Source organism: Aquila chrysaetos, chromosome 11 (assembly GCF_900496995.4).
Source record: "Aquila chrysaetos chrysaetos chromosome 11, bAquChr1.4, whole genome shotgun sequence".
NCBI lineage: Eukaryota > Metazoa > Chordata > Aves > Accipitriformes > Accipitridae > Aquila > Aquila chrysaetos.
Window position 1 is genome coordinate 28,813,834 of NC_044014.1, and position 19,823 is coordinate 28,833,656.

Sequence of the window (19,823 nt, forward strand, 5' to 3'; positions counted from 1 at the left end):
TTTTTGGTACCCTCCTCTTGCCTAACTGTAGTCTTTTTTGCTGGTCTTTTCCTCTCAGCCCGTTTGGTCAGTGGTGTAAGAGGGTGACCCATGCATATGGTCAACACCTCTTCATGCTGGCCTACTGTCCTGGTTTCGTCTGGGATAGAGTTAATTTTTCTTCTTAGTAGCTGGTACAGTGTTTTGGATTTAGTGTGAGAATAATGTTGATAACACACTGATGTTTTAGTTGTTGCTAAGTAGTGCCTATCCTAAGTTAAGGATTTTTCAGTTTCCCATGCTCTGCGAGGAAGCAGGTGCACAAGAAGCTGGGAGGGAGCATGGCCAGGACAGCTGACCTGAACTAGCCAAAGGGACATCCCATAACATAGACTGTCATGTTCGGTATATAAACTGGGGGGAGTTGGCTGGGAGGGGTGGATCGCTGCTCGGGCATCAGTCAGCAGTGGTGAGCAATTGCATTGTGCATCTCTTGTGTTTTCTTGGGTGCTTTTTTAATTATTTATTTTATTTTATTACATTTCTTATTATTATTGTTATTGTTGTTATTTATTTTTAGTATTACATTTTATTTTACTTGTTATTCAATCGTTCTTATCTCAACCCACAAGTTTTACTTTTTTTTTTTTTTTTCTGATTCTGTTCCCCATCCCATTGTGGGGGGGTAGAAGTGAGTGAGCAGCTGCATGGTGCTTAGTTGCTGGCTGGGGTTAAACCACAACACCTACCCAAATCAAAAGCTGGAAATGTTAGTGAATGGATAGTCTGAGTCTCCCTTTCATCAATCAGGAATTAGGGTTTGAATTTGAATTTCTGTTGAATTTGGCCTATTCTGAAATTCTGTTTCTGTGAACTTTGATATTTAAATCTGCAATACTTTATTCATGAGTGAATAATTATTCCCTAAAAGATATTTATATAAAGGAAAAGCAAATGGAAATGCAAGCTTCTGCTGCTGCTGCTTCAGAAGAGTTCTTGGAATTTTTTTTAGTTTAGAGGAGTAGGAAGGGCATGGGTTTTATTGGTGGTTTTTTCCTCCCACAGAGGAAAACAAAACAAAACAAAACCCAAGAAGGAATGGGGGAGTTAAAACAAATAGAACTTGATGAGACTAGAAGAACCCTTACTGCTTTAGCTAGCTATGTGAAAAATGTATTTCATTAGACTGTCCATATTGCTATTTTCCAGACACTATGTCAAAGGGAATCACTGATGGGTAATGCAATGGAAAGAAATAATGTTTTCTTTCTCCTTTTCCCACCCCTTTCCCCAGCAATCCTTTGCATCCATGTGTTACAACTTTATTCATGTGTTTTCCAAATGACCAGCTGCTTTGTAGTTCTAATATGCACCTTTCTTTTAATTTTAGGTTCTGTCTTCATTTTGCTGACTCAGACCACAGATTCCAAGGAAAGGAGGGGGAAGTGGAATAAAATACTCAAGTGCCAGAGGAAAAGCCAGACTAGCCAATGAAAATTATTGTTACTAAACTGTAGACTGCTCTCACTTACACATAGTGGTGGGGGCAAAAAAACTGCTGTCGATTCAAAGCTTATAAAATGACTTTTGCAGACTTTCCTCATTGAACTTCAAATAGGCTAAAAGCTTTCAACTAGGGTTGAGTTAAGGAATGGAAATATGACTCCTTGCTGGTGTCTTCCATCTTCCACCCCCTCTGCAGGGTTTTTTGTTTGAGGTAGGAAATCCTGAACAAATTGTATGGCATCAACAAAACTTACAGTTGATGGTTATGGATGACATAGGAACTTCAGATTTGTGTCTCTGCAATGACCCTGATTAAGGCAAAGGTTGAAAACCACTTATCAGCTACTTTATCAAAACTTGTAGTAACTATTATGGTTATGCTTTCTCTCTCTTTCTAAGATTTGAACTCTGGGGTGATGTTCCCTGGAAGGCATGAGCAGATAAGTCATCTTTTTGGATTGGAAACGGAAATAATACGAGAATGCCCAGAAGAGGCTTAGTAATTCAAGCCAGGACTCGTTGGCTATTAGTGGGCCTTGCTTTACTATTCAGTTTAGTCTTGCTTATGTATTTGCTCGAATGTGCTCCACAAACAGATGGTAATGGATCTCTACCTGGTGTTGTAGGCGAAAACATGGGTAAAGAGTACTATCAAGCTCTCTTGCAGGAACAAGAAGAGCATTATCAAAACCGAGCTACCAGTCTGAAACGTCAGATTGCCCAGTTAAAGCAAGAGCTTCAGGAAATGAGTGATAAATTGAAATCCCTGCAGGAAAAAAAGAGCCCCAAGGTCAATGGTATGAACTACCAGGGCACCAAAGAACAAGCATCCAATGATCTCCTAGAGTTTCTTCATTCCCAGATTGACAAAGCTGAGGTGAGCGTGGGGGCCAAACTGCCTAGTGAATATGGCGTCATTCCTTTTGAAAGCTTTACGTCCATGAAAGTATTCCAGTTGGAGATGGGGCTCACTCGGCATCCAGAAGAGAAACCTGTTAGAAAGGATAAACGAGATGAATTGGTGGAAGTTATTGAGGCTGGCCTAGAAGTTATCAATAATCCAGATGAAGAAGATGGACAAGATGAAGATGATGGAGTAGGAGAGAGGCAGCTGTATAGTGAAAATGATTTTATAGAAGGTATGTTTATTACATGCTTTCCAGCCCATTAACAGAATGTCACAACAATCATTTAATGGTGTTTGTATTTTTAGGGGTTTTACCTACTTGAATGTAGTCTTGAACAGTAATTACACAGCAAGAACCTTTATTTCTAATGATGAGAATATTGCTGCTTCATTATCTTGTGTTTTGAGTAGGGAGCAAGAAGTCCATTTCAGAAGAAGGGCTCATAAGAAGTGTACGGGAGAAGCTGTATCCGCTTAAAATACTGAGGCATTCATAATTGATTGTAGCTGAAGTCAGTGTGACACAACTGCTTATGGTACTAAATAACTGAAAGACTTCCAGTGAAACTGGTGGCAGTGGGAGGGAGAAATTTGATTCATCTCTCTTGTTCCTGCGTAGTTAAGCAATTCAGTAGGAAGCTACAGGGTTTTTCTTCACTCATCTCTATGCCACTTTTAGTTAATATTCAGGCTTTTGACCCTCTTGGAGTTGGCATACTCGTACTGGAGGGAGAACATTGGTAGGCTAATGTGTTCTGGTCATGTCAGCTGAAAACTTGGTGTCCTGAATAGACCCTTCATGGTATGCTAGTTATGGGGTCTGCTAAGCTGTGCAACCTTGAACTGTTCTCTTGTTCTCTCTCGGTGCTTGTAAGTTTAATTACAGAACACATATTATTATAAAAGCAAATATAGCAGTTATGCTTTCAACACTTAGTGACAGCCTTAAAAGAGGCATTAGTGATAATTCCTGCAGAAGCTGGCTTTTAAGGTAGTGTAATGCTGATGGAGATAAGTATTATCAAAAACTGCCCTAGTACCTTTCTTTTGTATTTACAGTATTAAATACAGTTCATGCTGCCATAAAACCCCCAAATGTTGGACCATGTTATAAAAGCATTACTGTAAGAGCAAAAGGGATTCTGGACCTCTGCAGTACTGATGTCTGCACTATTAAGCAAACATGCTGGAGAAAGGTACCGTTGGCCTTGAAATAATCAGTTCTTTCAGTGTAAGATGATGTAATTGGTCTGAAGCACAAAAAGTCTCTGCTTTTAACAGCTACTGTGTTTAAAGTTTAATGCAAGTACTCTTCTTCCTTCCAGAAGGTGGGGCGGGGCGTAAAATCCACTCAGCTGTGTCAGTATAATACAGCCAGTGCAGTGTTAGGATTTTAGTACAGTTTTCACTTAAGACCATTATTTTATCTGGAGGTACTCATTCTTGCAGTCTTATAATTGTTTTCTTTTTATATTAAGAGTGCAGCTGCTTTCCTTTGCTGTTTTAGATACTGCTTATACTCTAGAGGATTTTTTTTTTTTTTTGCCATTACCAAAATAGCTGCTTATTTTTCTCGGTGTACTGCCTTTAATGACTGCAGACCTCTAAGAAAGCAAGCAGATTTAGGACCTTACAGCTGTACTTCATACCTCTGCCTCTGTTCACACCAGTATATTGAGAATTGGTTTTGGAAATCAAACTAATTTTCTTTTGCTGTAAAGGCAGTCTCTTCAAGCATAAAGTTAAAGGAACTATAGAAAAAGGAAAGTATTTTTATGCTGTAGCTCTTCTATGGTGTGTTAGCAACTAGCCATAGTGATACATATCAGTGTCTTTTTTTAGACCGAAGTTGTGGGTTGTGTGGGCATTCTGTTTTTTTGTTTGTGCGAATACTACTGGCTAATTTAGACACTGGGTCAGCAAAAAAAAGGCCGCTTCTGAATATTTACACCTTTTTTCCTATTTTTCCAAAACTTAGGGGTGAGAAATGGAACCAGCCGGTAGTGGTACCTGCAGGTCCCTCGCCCTGCAGCCCTGTGACTGGGCTCTAGCGCACTACCTCTGTTGTCAGTTTGTCCATCCTCGTTTGATGGAAGTCTACTTGGAAAGCTGATGCCTTTCCATTTGGAAAATACTGCTCCCTTAAGCTATCATAAACTGGTGGGTCCAAGTTTCATAGCAGACTTGGTGTATCTACTGAAGTCACAGCAGGTCCTTTAACTGTCCGAAGAGCACAACTAAATTGTTGCTGGATTAGCATTGCTTATTTAGGAAGACAGTTTGTTAACGTCAGCATGAGTTAAAACAAATAATGTAAGTTCAGTATCTTCTTCAATTGCTAATAGATTATTTTGTAATAAGTGATTTCGGACTATGACTAGAGTTTTACACAATTTGAAACAGGAAGCTGAGAAGCTTGGTGTATGGATTGGTTTTTTCAGTCCTAGGGCAAAAGAGAAAACATGAGACTGCATTAGTTAGTACATGATCATAGTATTTTATGCTTAATATAGGTAAACTGATTTTGCTTTTGTTCTGACTTGCAGGAATTTTTTCTCAAAACTAATGCATATCTATCTACAAAAAATTACCCACAAAACTGTGCCACAAGTACAAGCTGAACTAGAAACAGGCATTTTTATTCTGGAAGTTTTCTAGCTTCTTACCTCAACAGGCTAAATTTCCATGTAGGTAAAGGTTTGGTTCTGGGAATTATTTCAGCTTTTTTCCTGGACTTGTGAAATACTAGACTAAACCTTGAGCTATGTAATCTTTTGTGGTATGTACTCTCAAGTGTATTAGTAAATCCTTAGAGAATTTGGTGGCTGTTTAAATAAGGTTAGAATCTCTTTTCTTATAATTTTACCTGATGGTATCTCTTAATCTCCACTGAGCATGTCTGAAGTTCTTCCCCAGCATTTACATTGCCTCTGATGCCCAGTCAAACATCACTGTCTTGATTTGTAAAAGCATCAAGAATTTTTTTCTTATTGTATTTTAGAGTTTACCTATATTGGACTCACTTGTGACAACAAAGACTAACGACATGAATTTAAAATTAATCTGGCTTCTGTCTATTTAAATTTGTCTATTTTATAAATAGAAATTTCCTAAATAAACTTTTCAGAAAAGTATACTTAATTACTCAATAATACGTGGTAGTCTGAATCTACTGATTTTCATTACTCTAGCACTGCATAGGCCAAAAACCTCCAAAATACATGCTGATAGATGCTAACTGTCTTGTTGCTGCTGGGTTTTTTTGCTCTGTGCCCTCGATTTAACTGTTCCTGCAGCTCCTTTGCTGCACGCTCAGCCTCTGTGATCTGTACATGAAGATATTCTGGCTTCTCCCAGTGGTGCAAGGAAGCTGTATCCGCAGTTGGGAGCAACCTGTTCAAGTGTTATCCAAACTGATGTTATTGTTTTAGTGTTGTGAGACAAAGTAATGATCCAAATCTGTTCTGGAGTTGTGATTAGGCAGAGCTGCCATAGCCACATCATGGCTATTGGCAGGCTTTGAGCAATAACACCAAGTAAAAAAAAAAAAAAAAAAAAAAAAAAATATTTGCAAGTATGCATTGCAACTACGAAGATACTCTCTGAAAGCTCCAAATTACTTTTCACAAGGCTCAGTTGACTTGCTCTGCTGATGAAGAGAAAACCAGCAAGTTTCTCAGCTCTGCAGGGCTCCGTTTGCTGTATTGTATACCTTTTTTGCTTTGCTGCAAACCAGAATGAAGCTTCCAGAATTCTAGTATTAACAGAACAATAACAGAGCCTTCATGGACATCTGTACTTTACTATCAGTGTAACTGGTTTATTTGGGTTACATTTATCAGTGCAATGGGTTTATTTTAGCAAGAGATTAAAAGCTCCTCCATTGGATATACATTTAAAATTAACCTTTGGAAAATAGAGGTATTAGCATTTTTTCAGAAATTAATTACCAATTAGGTGATCTCTAATAAAGGTCTTGTTATTGAATGTGTACCAGAATTTGAGTGCTGCTGTTTGGGTCCATTTCTCTTGCTTCTGTGTTTCTAGTTGGAACTGGGCAAAGGCCAGAAACTGTCTTTAGGTCTGAATCTCAAGGGACGACTCTCCACCCATCCTTGGCATGTAAAAATTGTTTATCTCAACGCTGTAAGCTCAAAGGCAAAACTCTTCCAGAGTCCTTGCCATCCATAAAATGCTGTGGACTGTTTGTCATGCAAACACCCCCTTTAGTATGTCCTGCATAAGACCAGAAACTGGCCAGTGTCCTGGGAACTTCAATGCAGAATTTTAATGCACACAAAAAAATAGGACGTGTCTTAAATTCCATAGACCAAACCATTTCTTGGTAGCTTTCTTGATGGTTGTAAAATAAGTAATAGTATTTGAGGCAATAGAAGAACAGCATTTTGGCTTTGATGGTAATTGATCCCCAGTGTTCCTAGATTTAATTTGTTTGGTGAGAAACAGAACTTCTGCAAAGGCAGTAAAGCTTCATGGACCAGCAATAACAGCTGTTAAATTATTTCTGCTGCTTTTTACCTCTTTGCTTATAGAGCTCTATTTTGGATGGCAGCCAGTGTATGCTAGTTGGAAGGTGAGATAGCAGGCTTTATTACATGAGTCAGTCCCAAGTGTTAAAAACCTGAATACACTTAAGAAGTAAAACAGACGTAGGTTCTTTTTCTGGCTGTTCTCAATTCTGGCTTCTGTGTATACAAGCCTTAATCCCATAAAAGTATTCAAATTAGTAGATTATCTGTGGAGGTTAGCTCATGGTAAGGAGAATAACTCGAGGAGCACATACTTACTATTTAAAAAGTGTGGCGCTGGTAGGATGTTGAGATTCAAAAGTTTAGACTCTTACATTCCAGCAACTGAATGTTGGCAAGGCACTACTCAAATTTAGACTTGCATATTAACGTATTTATGAAGTTACAGCAGCATTTTTTTTTTTAAAGTTACTTGAATCTACAAATTTTTATTCTGTCCTATAGCCTTCAGTTGTAGACTGACATCTAAGCTTATCCTTTGATTAAAGATAAGCTATTGGCAACTGACATGCTTTTTAAAAGCTTCACTTACCTTGTAAATGGTATTTTCATCTGTAAACAGCTATTGGATACTAGAGAAAGGAATGTAATATACAATACCAAATGTTAATTTATGCAGGCGTATGGGTACAAAGTATTTGCTGTGTACTGCATGAGAGCATGGTGTGCAAACACCATGGTGCATCAGCTGCTCCAATAACCAAGAAGCTGCTTTCAAGCTACAGTGCTGGACTAGGCAGCACAAAGTGTTGGAGTGGAAAAGGATTGAGAGGGATAAAAGACCTTTTTCTGCTTCTAACAGTCAACACTGTGGAATTTCATAGTTTGAAACACCCTTTTTGGTACTTGTAATTAATACTGACTTGAAACTGTCATGCTTTTCCAGAGCATTAAAATGTGGTGCATATTTTATGCAGCTCTGTGTTCACAAAGAAATAAATGCGGATTTCTCCGTCTAAAAGGAGGGCACTGCAAAACTTTGTTCAAAGGGTAAAAAGCATTTAAGTTGAAAAGTTAGATTCAGTCACCATTAAATTCCATTGCGATGGCACCAGCTTGTTCTGCTACACCCTGTCTCCCACAGACCCTGTGTGGTGGTCATCCACGTTTCCCATGGGGTCTGCCAGTGCACATGCTCGCCCACAAGAAAGAGCGCATTACAGAGCTGAATACTGGAGGGGAATGGGGAGCTTGCTGTGGAAGAGCGGTTGTTGGGTGGACACAGGACAGAGGCAGAAAGAGGGAACGTCAGTGAATGAAACTGGATTTGGTTTGGGGGAGGCTGGAGCAGAGGATCATGGAGGGAGTTAGGCAGGTTTAGGGAAAGGACTCTGTGAGGGAGCCTGGAGTATAGAGGAAAAAAGTTGGGGCAAGGTGGTGTACGTGTTCCTTTGCTTCTCGTATTCGATGAGAAGGTAATGGGAGGAGGGGAACGTGGAAGAATATTGGCCTGGGGATAGGGAGAGAAGCAAAGCTGTAAGATCACTTCTTTCTAGTTCCTGAGATAGACAAAACCAAGCTCCTGTAAGTTTGAGGGCTGCTCCCTTCACATCCCTTGACCCCTCTTGATTTCAGTTGCAAAAAAGACGACAACAACAACAAGGACAGTATCAATACTGAGCGCAAGAGACAACCCTTTGTGTCACCAGAACAGTTCATCTACCCTGTGCCCTGCCACCTTCTGTCTGGGTGGGAGGCTGGGAGAGGATTTCAGCTGCTCTGGAGGCTGGCTTGCAGGAGAGGCAGTTCAGGCCTGCTAAGTGAATGGAAATACACCGGTTGCATGGTGTAAAGGCAGGTGTGTTCATCTTGCTTGGGGATATGCAGCTTTTCATAACTTTCTCAATGGTCTATGTGGCCAGCTCAATTGAAAGTTGTTTGGTTCCTAGTGTAGCTTATGTTTCTTCTCTATAATACACCTTTTCCTTGTGGGGGAGAGAGGAGAGCTGAGATAGGATGAACATAGGGTAGTTCTGTTGGCGGATTTTTCCTGTCATCATTTCATACTCTCAGATTAGTATAGATACGGGATTACCAACACCGAGCTCAGTTCAGTCAAAGCCATAGATGACTCTCGGTCTTTTCCTTTGTGGTGTGACATTAGAGAGGCTGTTGGCTTGAGTTGCTTCCTTGATGGTTCTTAAATGAAAGCGATAAGCTAACCTAAATATTTGTTCTGAGTGGGATAGATTTCCCTGCCTATTAGGAGTAAAACGTCTCTAAATAGATAATCCTGTTTACAGAGTTCTGGTATTGTTTTCCCAAAGTGCTACAGCTATGTAGAAAACTTCTGCTTACGTTTTTAGAGGACCATAGCTACAGTATAACGCCGTTATCCTTACTTATGGGATAGAAAGCACTGTAGCTAGTGGTCAGCAGTGAAAACAGTTCTAAAGCATTCCAGTATTTATTGCATGGATTATTTTTTTTTAGATATCACATTTCAGATTTTACAGGCTTTGTCAAGCGAGTTATTGTGTCATTTGTTCTGCCCACAGCTTGTGTTGTGTTGATTGCTGGCCAGATGATCTCAGCTTTCACTGTGGACTAGCTCAGGGGAAGATCCTTACTGAAGGGCTTAAGAACAGGCAATATTAGATTTCAGCCATGCCTTTCCATAGCAAATAGTTGAATTCCCTTTTTCTTGGGAGTACCCAACTCTAATTGCTCCTGAGAAGTTGATGTAGGACCATAAAACCTATCTAAGAAGCAGAGGACGCTGGAGGTTGTTTGAGACTGTTTTTCAGATCTGGTCTAAGAAGGTAGGAGGGTGATTGTGATAATCGGTGGTTTGTGGATTTTTTTGTTTGTTTTTAGGAAAACCCCAGAAGCTTTCCCCCAAAAGCTTTATTTTTCACTTCTTTCATAGTTCTCAGGAAAAAAACAGTGTTTCTGAAATACAATTGCTGGGATCTTTGACTTTACAAATTACTTGTGTGACTTATTCTTCAGGTTACTATCGTACAGAAAGAGATAAGGGGACACAGTATGAGCTGTTTTATAAGAAGATGGATGGCATGGAATACAGGCATGTCACCTTGTTCCGACCTTTTGGACCCCTCATGAAAGTGAAGAGTGAAACGGTCGATATTTCTAGATCAATGATTAACATTATTGTCCCTCTTGCTGGAAGAACTGAGGCATTTGCACAATTTATGCAAAACTTTAGGTAGGTGCGTGAGATTGTATAGTGAGCTATATTGCTGATTTTCAGTATTTTGTTTCATTTTCAAAATTAATTTCTGTTCTGGTGGATTGGCGGCAGAACTAATGATTCCAACATTGTGTGCAACTGCCTTGGGATGTTTGTAATCGAACCAATTGTGTGGAGAAAATATTCCTTCTAAAAGTATTTAAGAGATTCTCAAACTGCACCAAAACCCCTTTTAGACTGAATGCCAGGACCACTGTGAACCTGGACACAGATGATCTTGAACATCGTTTCTGTATTTACGACAGTTTTTGAGCTCCTGTTTAAAAAACAAGGTGTTGGAATGAGACACACAGTATTGGAACCTTCTGATTCAAATGGGAAAGATGGGGAAAGAAGAGGGAAAACATCTTCTGTGTTTTCTTTAGAAGCTAGTTGAAGTCTGACCAGAATACTTAAATCTGCTAATGCTTTTAAATGCAATAGCTTTACCTGAAGCTTCTGTTGTGTTGCAAGTAATTGTTAATATCAGCTTATCTTTGTGCTTATAGGGATGTGTGTATTCATCAGGATAAGCGTGTTCACCTCACAGTGGTGTATTTTGGACAAGATGGGCTATCAGAAGTAAAAAGCATCCTAGAATCCGTAGCTAGGTAAGTGTGTCGATCTAATGTCAGTCAATACAAACTATATTGATTGGCATTTAAAATGGTTTTTAAAAAGGATGAAATAATAAAAAGAATAATTTTATAGTCCATTACAGGTTAATAGGAAAAGTAAGCTTTATTTACAGTACACTATTTTTTAGTTGGCATTTTACAGCTTAAGTTGCAAAAGTCTCCTGAAGACTACTAAAAATCAAGTTAATAGGCGAAAAAAGACTAACAGCAGTGGCTTTGACGTTTCTGTCTGACAGTCCAAAAAAACAACAGGGGTGAGTTTTTTAGTGAATATTCAGTTGTGCTAACTGATTGATCAGAATTACAGTTCTTTGGAACTGGGATGCACATTTTGATAGTTCTTCCACTGGAGAATCAGTTTTATTTAATGATAAGGAAGAGGAATGTAGTCAAAGTAGGCTGGTGGGCTGCTGAGTGTGAGAAGTTAAGTTTTGCCCTCTGTCCTCTAGGTACTAGGTAATTGGGCCCATACTTATCCTCTGCTATAAACCAACTTTAGACACCGTTTGTCTCGGCAAATACCGTTACAGTAGTATGGATTTAAAATTCCCAAATGTTGCTTTTCGTTGCGCTGGAGGGATGGGACAGGTCGTAACGTCTGTAAGCCTGTAGCCAAGGGGCTGCGTCTCTCTCTGCCTGAGCTCTTGTGCTCGTCCCTGAGCTGGGCCCCTGCTCCCCGTGTTAGCCAAGAAGAGCTGGGCTCCCAGGTATCCATCCCCAGCTCGCAACGCAGGCCAGGGCTCTGCTCGGTGAAATGTATTAGGCACAGGTGAAATGTATTGTGTCGCTGGCTTAATATCTGGTGGCGAGTCGGCCTGCCGTGCACGGACATCTTCTGGGAAGGGAGGAGTGCTTCTGCCTTCCTCTCTCAGAGCCTCCCTGGCATCTAGCTTGCCGAGTGCCGGACGCCTCTGTTTCTGAGGCCTCTCTGCTGCCTGCCGTGCTCCCCGTGAGACGTCCTCTTCTTCTCACAGCACTGAGTCAGGTTCAGTGCTGCGAACTCACTGGGCGTTTATCTGGTTCTTTATCTTCTTAGCGGTGCTACTGTTGAGTATCTTCGCTCTGTTCTCAACAAGCATTGACCTCTGAAGTGTCACCAAAGTAGACACTTCACTTTGCTTGAAGATGTTCCCCGGGTGTATTTCCAGTCTCCCTTTGCTGCTCCTTCCCTCTTCTGCGATGAGTACAGGTGTGTGTGCTACTGGTACGAAATAACGAGGAGAAGCAAACTGACTGGGTTACGGTGGCATCGCCAGACAGATGGCCTTTGCCTCGTGAGTTTCGTAGCGTCAGGACTCTGGCTTTCTGTTTCTCTCTGACACAGTGAAGACAGAGATATTGCTCTGTTAGTCAGGACTTCTTAGTTTGTGGGGACAAATTTTAGATGGCATTGTAATCTCAGAGAACACTTGAATTCACGTCAGTTGCCAAAAGGCCTTTTAAATCCGTCTGAATGATTAAATGCAAAGTGAAGTTATGAAGTAAGACTGGGGTCCATCTTTTTACAATGTCTAAGCTCTAACGCTTAAAATAAACAACTAAGTGGAACAGGATATTTTTTTCTCATCCCGATGATATAACTTTTTTTAAAAATTTCCGGAATTAAATTACTGTAAAGTGCTGAAAAAGTATAAATGGTCCCTTCCGCCGCCCTCCCCCCCCCGCCCCGATTTATTTTGGGTTTGGTTCTGTTTTTCTTCTAGAGAAACTAACTTCCACAATTACACGCTTGTCTCTCTGAATGAGGAATTTAACCGAGGCCGGGGACTTGACATGGGTGCCAGAGCCTGGGAAAAGGGCGAGGTCCTGATGTTCTTCTGTGATGTTGATGTTTATTTCACAGCCGAGTTCCTCAACAGTTGTCGCTTAAATGCTGAGCCTGGTATGTCCCTTTACAGTTGCTGTAACTGAGTCTTCTTGTCTTGTTTGGCTTAAACTGGCCTGTGTTGAACATATAGAAAACTAACTTGAATGGTGGAGCTTATTCAATACCATGCACCTAGGAAAATGAAAAATTCTCTGTGCACAAAAGACAATAACTTTTGCCTTAGTGTAGCTTGTTTTAAGGACATGGGGTTTTTTGTACAGTAAGTACAATTTTCACATTTTCTTAAGATTTGGCTGTCTAAAAGAAAGCTGGACAGTTTAATTGCTTTAACATGTAAATTTGTATAGCAAAACTCAATGTAGCACTTACAGTGGAAGAAGATTTTTGTTATACTGAAATCTCTAACAAGTTTGGTTTATGTCTTCTCACACTTGTGTGGCCATGACATGTCACATACGAATAGTTTTCAGTAGAGCTACACAATGTGCTCCTTACAGAGACTGAGCTAATGTTCCACATTTACATCCCAAGCTCTGAAATTTTCTGACCATTTTTCTCAAGTTTGTATGAAGCTTGCTTGTTCTACAACCTTCTGCCAAGAAGGATAAAGCTTTCTTGAGTTAACAGGTGTGCTAGTTAAGACCTTCTCCTGTCAAACATTTGTTTGGGTTCTTTTTTTTAATGCTTACTCTTATTCCAGATTTGTTGCAGCCAGAAACCATTTTCTCCAAATGTCAATTTGGAATGAACAGATATTTTTCTTCACATAATAAACAGGCACAAAAATCTGCTATAAGCCAGATACTTGGATTCTATTTCTTGCTTTTTCTTTCATTTCTGTCTGTCTCTGCACTTCATGAAACGAGTTGTATAAATAATTGGAAAAACTTTGGAGAAGAGCATCTTGTGAGCTTTCTCAAGGGAGTTTGGCAAACTGCTTGACAATTCATACTGACGCTTTGTCACCTTTGCTTCAAATGAGATCTGAAAATGCTTCTCACGTGTTCAGAGTTCATGCCCAAATCAGGGTACTAAGTTTTCTTGCGGGCTGTTGTCAATACCTTTGCAGCACTGGCAATGCAAGAGATCCTTGAAAAATATTTATCTGGCTTCTGTAATAGGCATAGAACCAGTGTCACAGCATGATCAGGATACTCGTGATGCTTAATGCCCTTGCAGGGGACATCCTGGATGTACACTCTTCTAAATGCTTGTGGAAAGAGACAAGCTCATGAAACTCAAGCTATGCAAGGTGTTACTTGGACTTGGTTATTTTTTAGCTTTACTGCATACCATTATTGCAGGAATTTTTCACTGTCATCTAATGTGATATTGTGATATATAATATATATAATATTTTATACGTATGTAAGTATGTATAACTATATATAAATGTATACCTGTGTATACCTATAGAGTATATATAAATACGTGTACATGTATTTTTTAATCCTGTGGGCTCTGCCCCACTAGATGTTATGGGCTACCTAAATGGGAAATCCTAGCAGTTAGACGTTCTATTTATTTGTTTTCACTAGGTGGCTAATAGCTAATATTTTACAGAATGAGAATATTTCTGGTTTCCTCTTGCCTTCAGAAAGTATGCCCACAGTAAGTAACAATTACCTTTTGACTTCTAGGGAAAAAGGTTTTTTATCCTGTGGTATTCAGCCTTTATAATCCTGCTATTGTCTATGCCAACCAAGATCTACCACCCCCTGTGGAGCAACAATTGGTAAGTAGCATGATTTAGTCTGGATAGAACTAGTTGTGCTTTGTATAAAACAAAATTAAGTGTAACTTAATAGTCTCTTTGGGATATCTTATGACCTTTGGCAGTGCATATCTAAACAGTTTTCTCCATTATGGGCAAAGCACTTGAAAGAAAGTCTTATCAAACAGTACAAAACTCGTTCTTTGATAAACTTGGAGTTCTACCTAGATTTAAAAACCAAAAATGTGCTATTAATCAAATGAAGTTGGTAGTTCTGATCTATGGCTTAATTCTGGCTTGGAAAGCCAATATTTTAGAAGGATAACACGGCAGCAACTTTCATCTTATGTTCCAGCAAACAAAGAAGTGGTGAAAGGAAAAAAAACTATGAACGGTGCTTGATAAGCTTCTCTCGGAATTGACTCTCTTTGCTAACTGCCAAGTTGCAGGAATTGTGCCAAGTAACTTGAGATGGACTAAAACGTTCAGTCAGTTGCTTGCTTCGTGCTGTGGACAGCTGTGCTCTGTGCAGATTGTTTCATTACCTTTGCCATCCAACATCTGCCAGAACCATTGGCTGTTATAGTGCTAATTTCATCTTGCTTTTGGAATGAGAAACACTGCTTCTAGGGAAGCTTGTAGTCAAAATAATAAACAAATAAACCCCACAAACATTCAAGGGAATAGGTTTAAAGATAATTTGGGGCTCAGCAGAATGAAGGAGGTACTGTATTTCTGGGTCTTTGTTGCCTGAAGGTGGAATGGCCACAGTCAATGTCCAGCCTGACTCTCTTTCAAGAAACTGCATAAACGAAACTGGGTTTTGCAGCTGGGACTTCTCAGGTAGACTGGTTTGGAGGAGAGAGAGTGCAGCACAGCCTTACTAAAAGAAAAGAAAAACATAACCCTCACTCCCTACGCTGTTTGCAGGGATCCTACTGAAAGTAGGAGGGAAGCTTTTGCATGTGGCTTCAGGTAGTTACAGCTGAGAGAGCAGTGAGCTCCTGCCTGACAACTCGGCTGGTTACTTTTTTGAATTGAACAACTTTATGGTTGCTGACTTCAATCACAAACCTTACTTTTCTTGCCATATCAGAACAAGAAGAGACAAATGTGGCCTTAGAAACCGGGTACGAATTGGAATATCAGGAACAGATGATTTGGCAATAGACTACCAAAAATTTACTGCTTGGTCTCTGCAGATAATAGAAAATAGAAGTGGTGTGGCAGAAAGATAAATGTGGAAACTGCAATGAGAGTAAGTATTTGAAATCGGATGGCAAAGGGTGAAGTGAACAGCAGGTAATTAGGAAGCCCACATCTGTGCGTGATACAGAACTATTAGAAGTGTATGTGCTGTATCTTGCACTGAGCAAATGATCGGAAGAGCTTAGCTTTCTACAAAACCAAGTGCAAGGTACCTCCTTCAATGTATTTTGCATTTCAAAATGATACTGTTTTAAAATTGCAGGTACACAAGAAGGATTCTGGTTTCTGGCGGGATTTTGGCTTTGGGATGACTTGTCAATATCGGACAGACTTTCTGACTGTTGGTAAGATGAAACTGTAAAAAAAAAAATAAATTTGTGTGTTTAAAAATTGAAATCTCTCTTCTTATCTAACAACAGGAGTAATGCATTTATTTCTTTTATTATTTTCCCAAGCCCAGCAGTCAGACTTGCTTGACAAGTTTGACCAATGAGATAAATAAGTTTTTTTAGATTTTGATGTCCCATCTGATGAGAGTTTGTTGAGTCACAATATTTTTTTAGCAGCAACATATCACTCTAGAACTTCTAAAAATCTTTCTTTTTTTTTTTTTTGTACTTTGTGACTGTCTGAAGCAAGTTAATCAAGTTTAAGAAACACATCCCTCAAGTAAACCACTAACATAGACAAGAAGCTTTCAAATTCTTTCTTTTAAATAACCTTGAGTAGTTGAATATAGTTGTTCGAGGCTTTAGAAGTATGCTTTGGCACCGCCTTGTGGCATGCTGTTAAAATTGAGAACAGCTTGGTGTGCTTAAATAAAAGAAGACTGTCTTGAAGATAGTCTGCCAGAAGGTGTAGTGATATAGCCCTGTGTGCTGTATAATGGCTTGAATGCAGGATGATTTCTAATAGCAGTCATATTGCTGTGTGTATGGTATATGCTAAATAAAGACTTCATAATTCTAGAGTTTTGAAATTGTGCGTGAGTCTGGGTCGATTTTCACTATGGTCCTGGAAAGGCAAGAGAACTTAAAATGGTAGAACAGGTTCCTTTACTTAATCCAGCTTTCTGAGTTGTGACCTAGGGAGTAATTGCTGGCATTTTTAGAGAGGGCTTTTCATATGGTGCATGACTGCTTCATTTTCCAGCTGCTAAAATCCATTATGATTGCTAAAAATAACCCAAAAGTATAGCCAGTGAGGTTTGCCTACAGTTTTCTGCAGCTGTCACATGGGATGTCATGCATAATGCGATTTGGAGACACTGTTCTAAGAGACTTTCTGAAGCCAGCAGTGCATGATCTGTGTCCTGGGTAGTTTCCACCACAAAGGATGTGGTATGCTTGAAGCTCCTCTCCCTCAATTTGGCATGCTTTGGCATGGAGAACTTGGAAGTTAATTGCTCCAGAATTTCTGGTATGTTGTAGAGATTTGGTAATATGTTACACAAGGAGTGTTGCTCTTTTTGCCTTACATCTAGCCTGTGTGCCAAAATAACATCTTCTGATATTGTTTTTATAGGGGGTTTTGACTTGGAAGTGAAAGGCTGGGGCGGTGAGGATGTTCACCTTTACAGAAAGTACTTGCACGGTGACCTTATTGTGATCAGGACACCAGTCCCTGGTCTCTTTCACCTCTGGCACGAGAAACATTGTGCAGACGAACTCACTCCAGAGCAGTATCGCATGTGTATCCAGTCCAAAGCCATGAACGAGGCCTCTCACTCGCACCTTGGGATGCTGGTCTTCAGGGAGGAGATTGAGACTCACCTCCGTAAGCAGGCTTACAGGACTAACAGCGAAGCAGTGGGTTAAATGTCACCCCCGTGATATTTGATGACTTCAAATTCACAATGAACCAGCATCATTTTACAGCCTTAATTCAGCTTAAAAATGCAGTGCCTCTCTTTTTCAGTGAAGAAGAGTTTAGAGGGTTTTTGGTTCTTCTGTTTGTTTTCCGAGTAATGCTTTGACTGATATGCTATTACCTACATACCTTGCAAGTTCAAGCACCTCAAATAAATTGGAAAGCGTGTGTGGTTCAAGGAAAGTGTCTTCAGTATCGACTGGAAAAATCAATGGAATGTACAACCTAACAATTTTCCACACGGTACATTTCAATTCTTATATTTGCATTATTTTAAGAATTAAATTAAATAATCTTTTGTGTTGTCTTGAGTATTTTCAGTCTGTGTGGCTCACTGTGCTGTGACTTTAGAAGGACTAAAATACACTCCATTGTAGAAACAAGAGAAAGGTGTGAAAAAGAATCTTGCCCTGAAAGCTATACAGAACATCCTGACTGGTACACCAACTGTTCAGGTTGCTGATTTCACAGCAAGGGCCGCATTTGCTCTATTAACAGACATTCACATGGTTGAGTATAGAATAATTCATGTGAAGGAGGGGAATGAAAATCTTTTAAAGTGGAATTTTAGAGCATATAATGTAATTTCACACTGCAAAAGAGACACCACCTTCTTATCTCGGTGGTGGATCAGGCAAGTTGGGAACATTCCAGCTGGGCGTTTCTGGGTCTGGTCTTTTCCCACAGTCGATGCCACATCACAGAATCCCTTCTATAAACTGAGCTATGCTATTAAACTTGTTTGTTTAAAGATTTTTGGCCCCACTCCTCCTTATTCAAAGGCCTTGCCTGTACATCTCGTCCTTTAAGTTGAGGAACCATCTTTCCATTCCCATATAAATTTATTAGAGGCCCGTTTGCTATTATGCCAGTATTGTCCTTTTGCTTTCTTTTTCTGGTATTTTCCTGACATGTTTTCAGAAGGCAGTCATATACTCATAGTGTTTTGGTGACTGAAAAAGCAAGTGCTGTTACAGTCTGTCTTCATACAGTGCTCTCCATTCCACTGATTATCCTAGTAGCCTTATTCTTCACTTTTTCAGTTGAGGGGGTTTTAGGGGTTTTGTTTGTTTGTTTGTTTTTTGAGCATGCATAAGCAGAATTATGCTGTGGTCTCATTAGTGCCTTGTATAATGGCACTACTACTTCGCTACTTCCCTTTTAGGTATTTTGGGATGCATAAACAGTTTAAATGCAGGCAGGTCATTTTTCTCCATGTTGTCTTATATGCTACCATATGGCATGCCTCATTTTTAATACTTTTGTTTATAGAATGAATGCTGAGAACGCTAATTCTGTGGTTAAACCGTTTGCATGGTCTCCACTGAATTTAGAAATTTAGTTGAAAACCCTTCTCAAACCGGGTGATTAAGATCTGTTGATGAATTCAGTTTGCTTCAAGAATTCTGAAGGCAACTAAAGATTTGAATGGTTGACTTCTGAATAGCAGATACGCTGTGCAAATAGTTCGGGGCACTGATCCTTTTTATATGTACATAAAAATTGCCTTTATGTAACTTATTGTGGAGAACAGTGTACTGTATTGTACTTAGAGTGAAGAGAATGCATTGCAAGACTTCTTGCAATTGATATTCTCAGTATAATAAATGGAATTTCTGCATTTTAGAAATTGTTTTAAGCTGTTTCTTTGAAATAAGTTTTTACAATAATATTTTACAAGGCAGATGACACACCGGATTCAAGTAATAGTATTTGCAGCGAGAAGTTCAACCAGCTCAGTTTTGTATCTCAAGTGAAATCTACCCAGACCAGATACGAAAGTGCGGAGTTAGTTCCCCAGACAACTTAAACTTATACCAGATGTTATCTTACTTTAAGATATGTTGGTAGTTCCTAACAAAAATAACGAGGTACCAGTGAGGAAAAGATTAAATACATAGGCATAATGATTTGGGGTAAAGATGTGAGTGTGACCTTCTGCTGAGACTCCAGCCCTTAAAACTTCAGCTGCTACTGCTGTCCTGGCTCTGCTGCACAAGAATAAGCATGAAAAATGCCTCTCGTTGACACCACCGCTGCTTGGCACACGCTGGGATGGATACTGAGGTAGTGCAGAGGTGTTAAGCATTGCTGCGGCTCAGCCACTACCACAGAAGGATCCGGTTGTCCTAGTTTCCATGTTTTAGGAACATAGCAGGCTGCTGATGCTGATAGCCACATCTCTTACCTTCTGCTATTTTCCACTGGGGGATTGTGCTTATCAGCAATGGTGAGGAAGGAGAACAGTGTCACCTGCCCACATCTGTGCGATCCAAAAGAGTCTACGGTGTCGATGCTGGAAGGCAATCAAGGAAGTCTGGAGCTGAATGCAGTCAACAGGAACCGCTTTTGAAAATGTTTTTTCCATTCAGCATCCCAAGATGTGGAAGTGAATGCATTGGAGTTAAAAGGAAGTCAGAACTCTTAGAA

The 19,823-nt window shown here is 39.8% G+C and overlaps 1 protein-coding gene across 4 annotated transcripts in view; it reads left to right on the forward strand.

The window, feature by feature from the left end:
- CSGALNACT2 (chondroitin sulfate N-acetylgalactosaminyltransferase 2) overlaps positions 1–19,019 on the forward strand; it is a 36,562-nt gene extending 17,543 nt beyond the window's left edge. For 2 of the 4 annotated variants that reach the window (XM_030030732.1, XM_030030734.2), the window contains exons 2-8: positions 1,370–2,624; positions 9,895–10,111; positions 10,645–10,746; positions 12,477–12,655; positions 14,242–14,336; positions 15,787–15,868; positions 17,049–19,019. In XM_030030732.1, coding sequence (XP_029886592.1) covers positions 1,967–2,624; positions 9,895–10,111; positions 10,645–10,746; positions 12,477–12,655; positions 14,242–14,336; positions 15,787–15,868; positions 17,049–17,341 — 1,626 coding nt within the window. In that variant the 5' untranslated portion in view covers positions 1,370–1,966 and the 3' untranslated portion in view covers positions 17,342–19,019. Of the gene's footprint in view, positions 1–1,369; positions 2,625–9,894; positions 10,112–10,644; positions 10,747–11,809; positions 12,446–12,476; positions 12,656–14,241; positions 14,337–15,411; positions 15,739–15,786; positions 15,869–17,048 lie in introns of those variants that run through there. The other 2 variants (XM_041127170.1, XM_041127171.1) reach the window with 2 other exon arrangements.
- Positions 19,020–19,823: the final 804 nt, after the last annotated feature.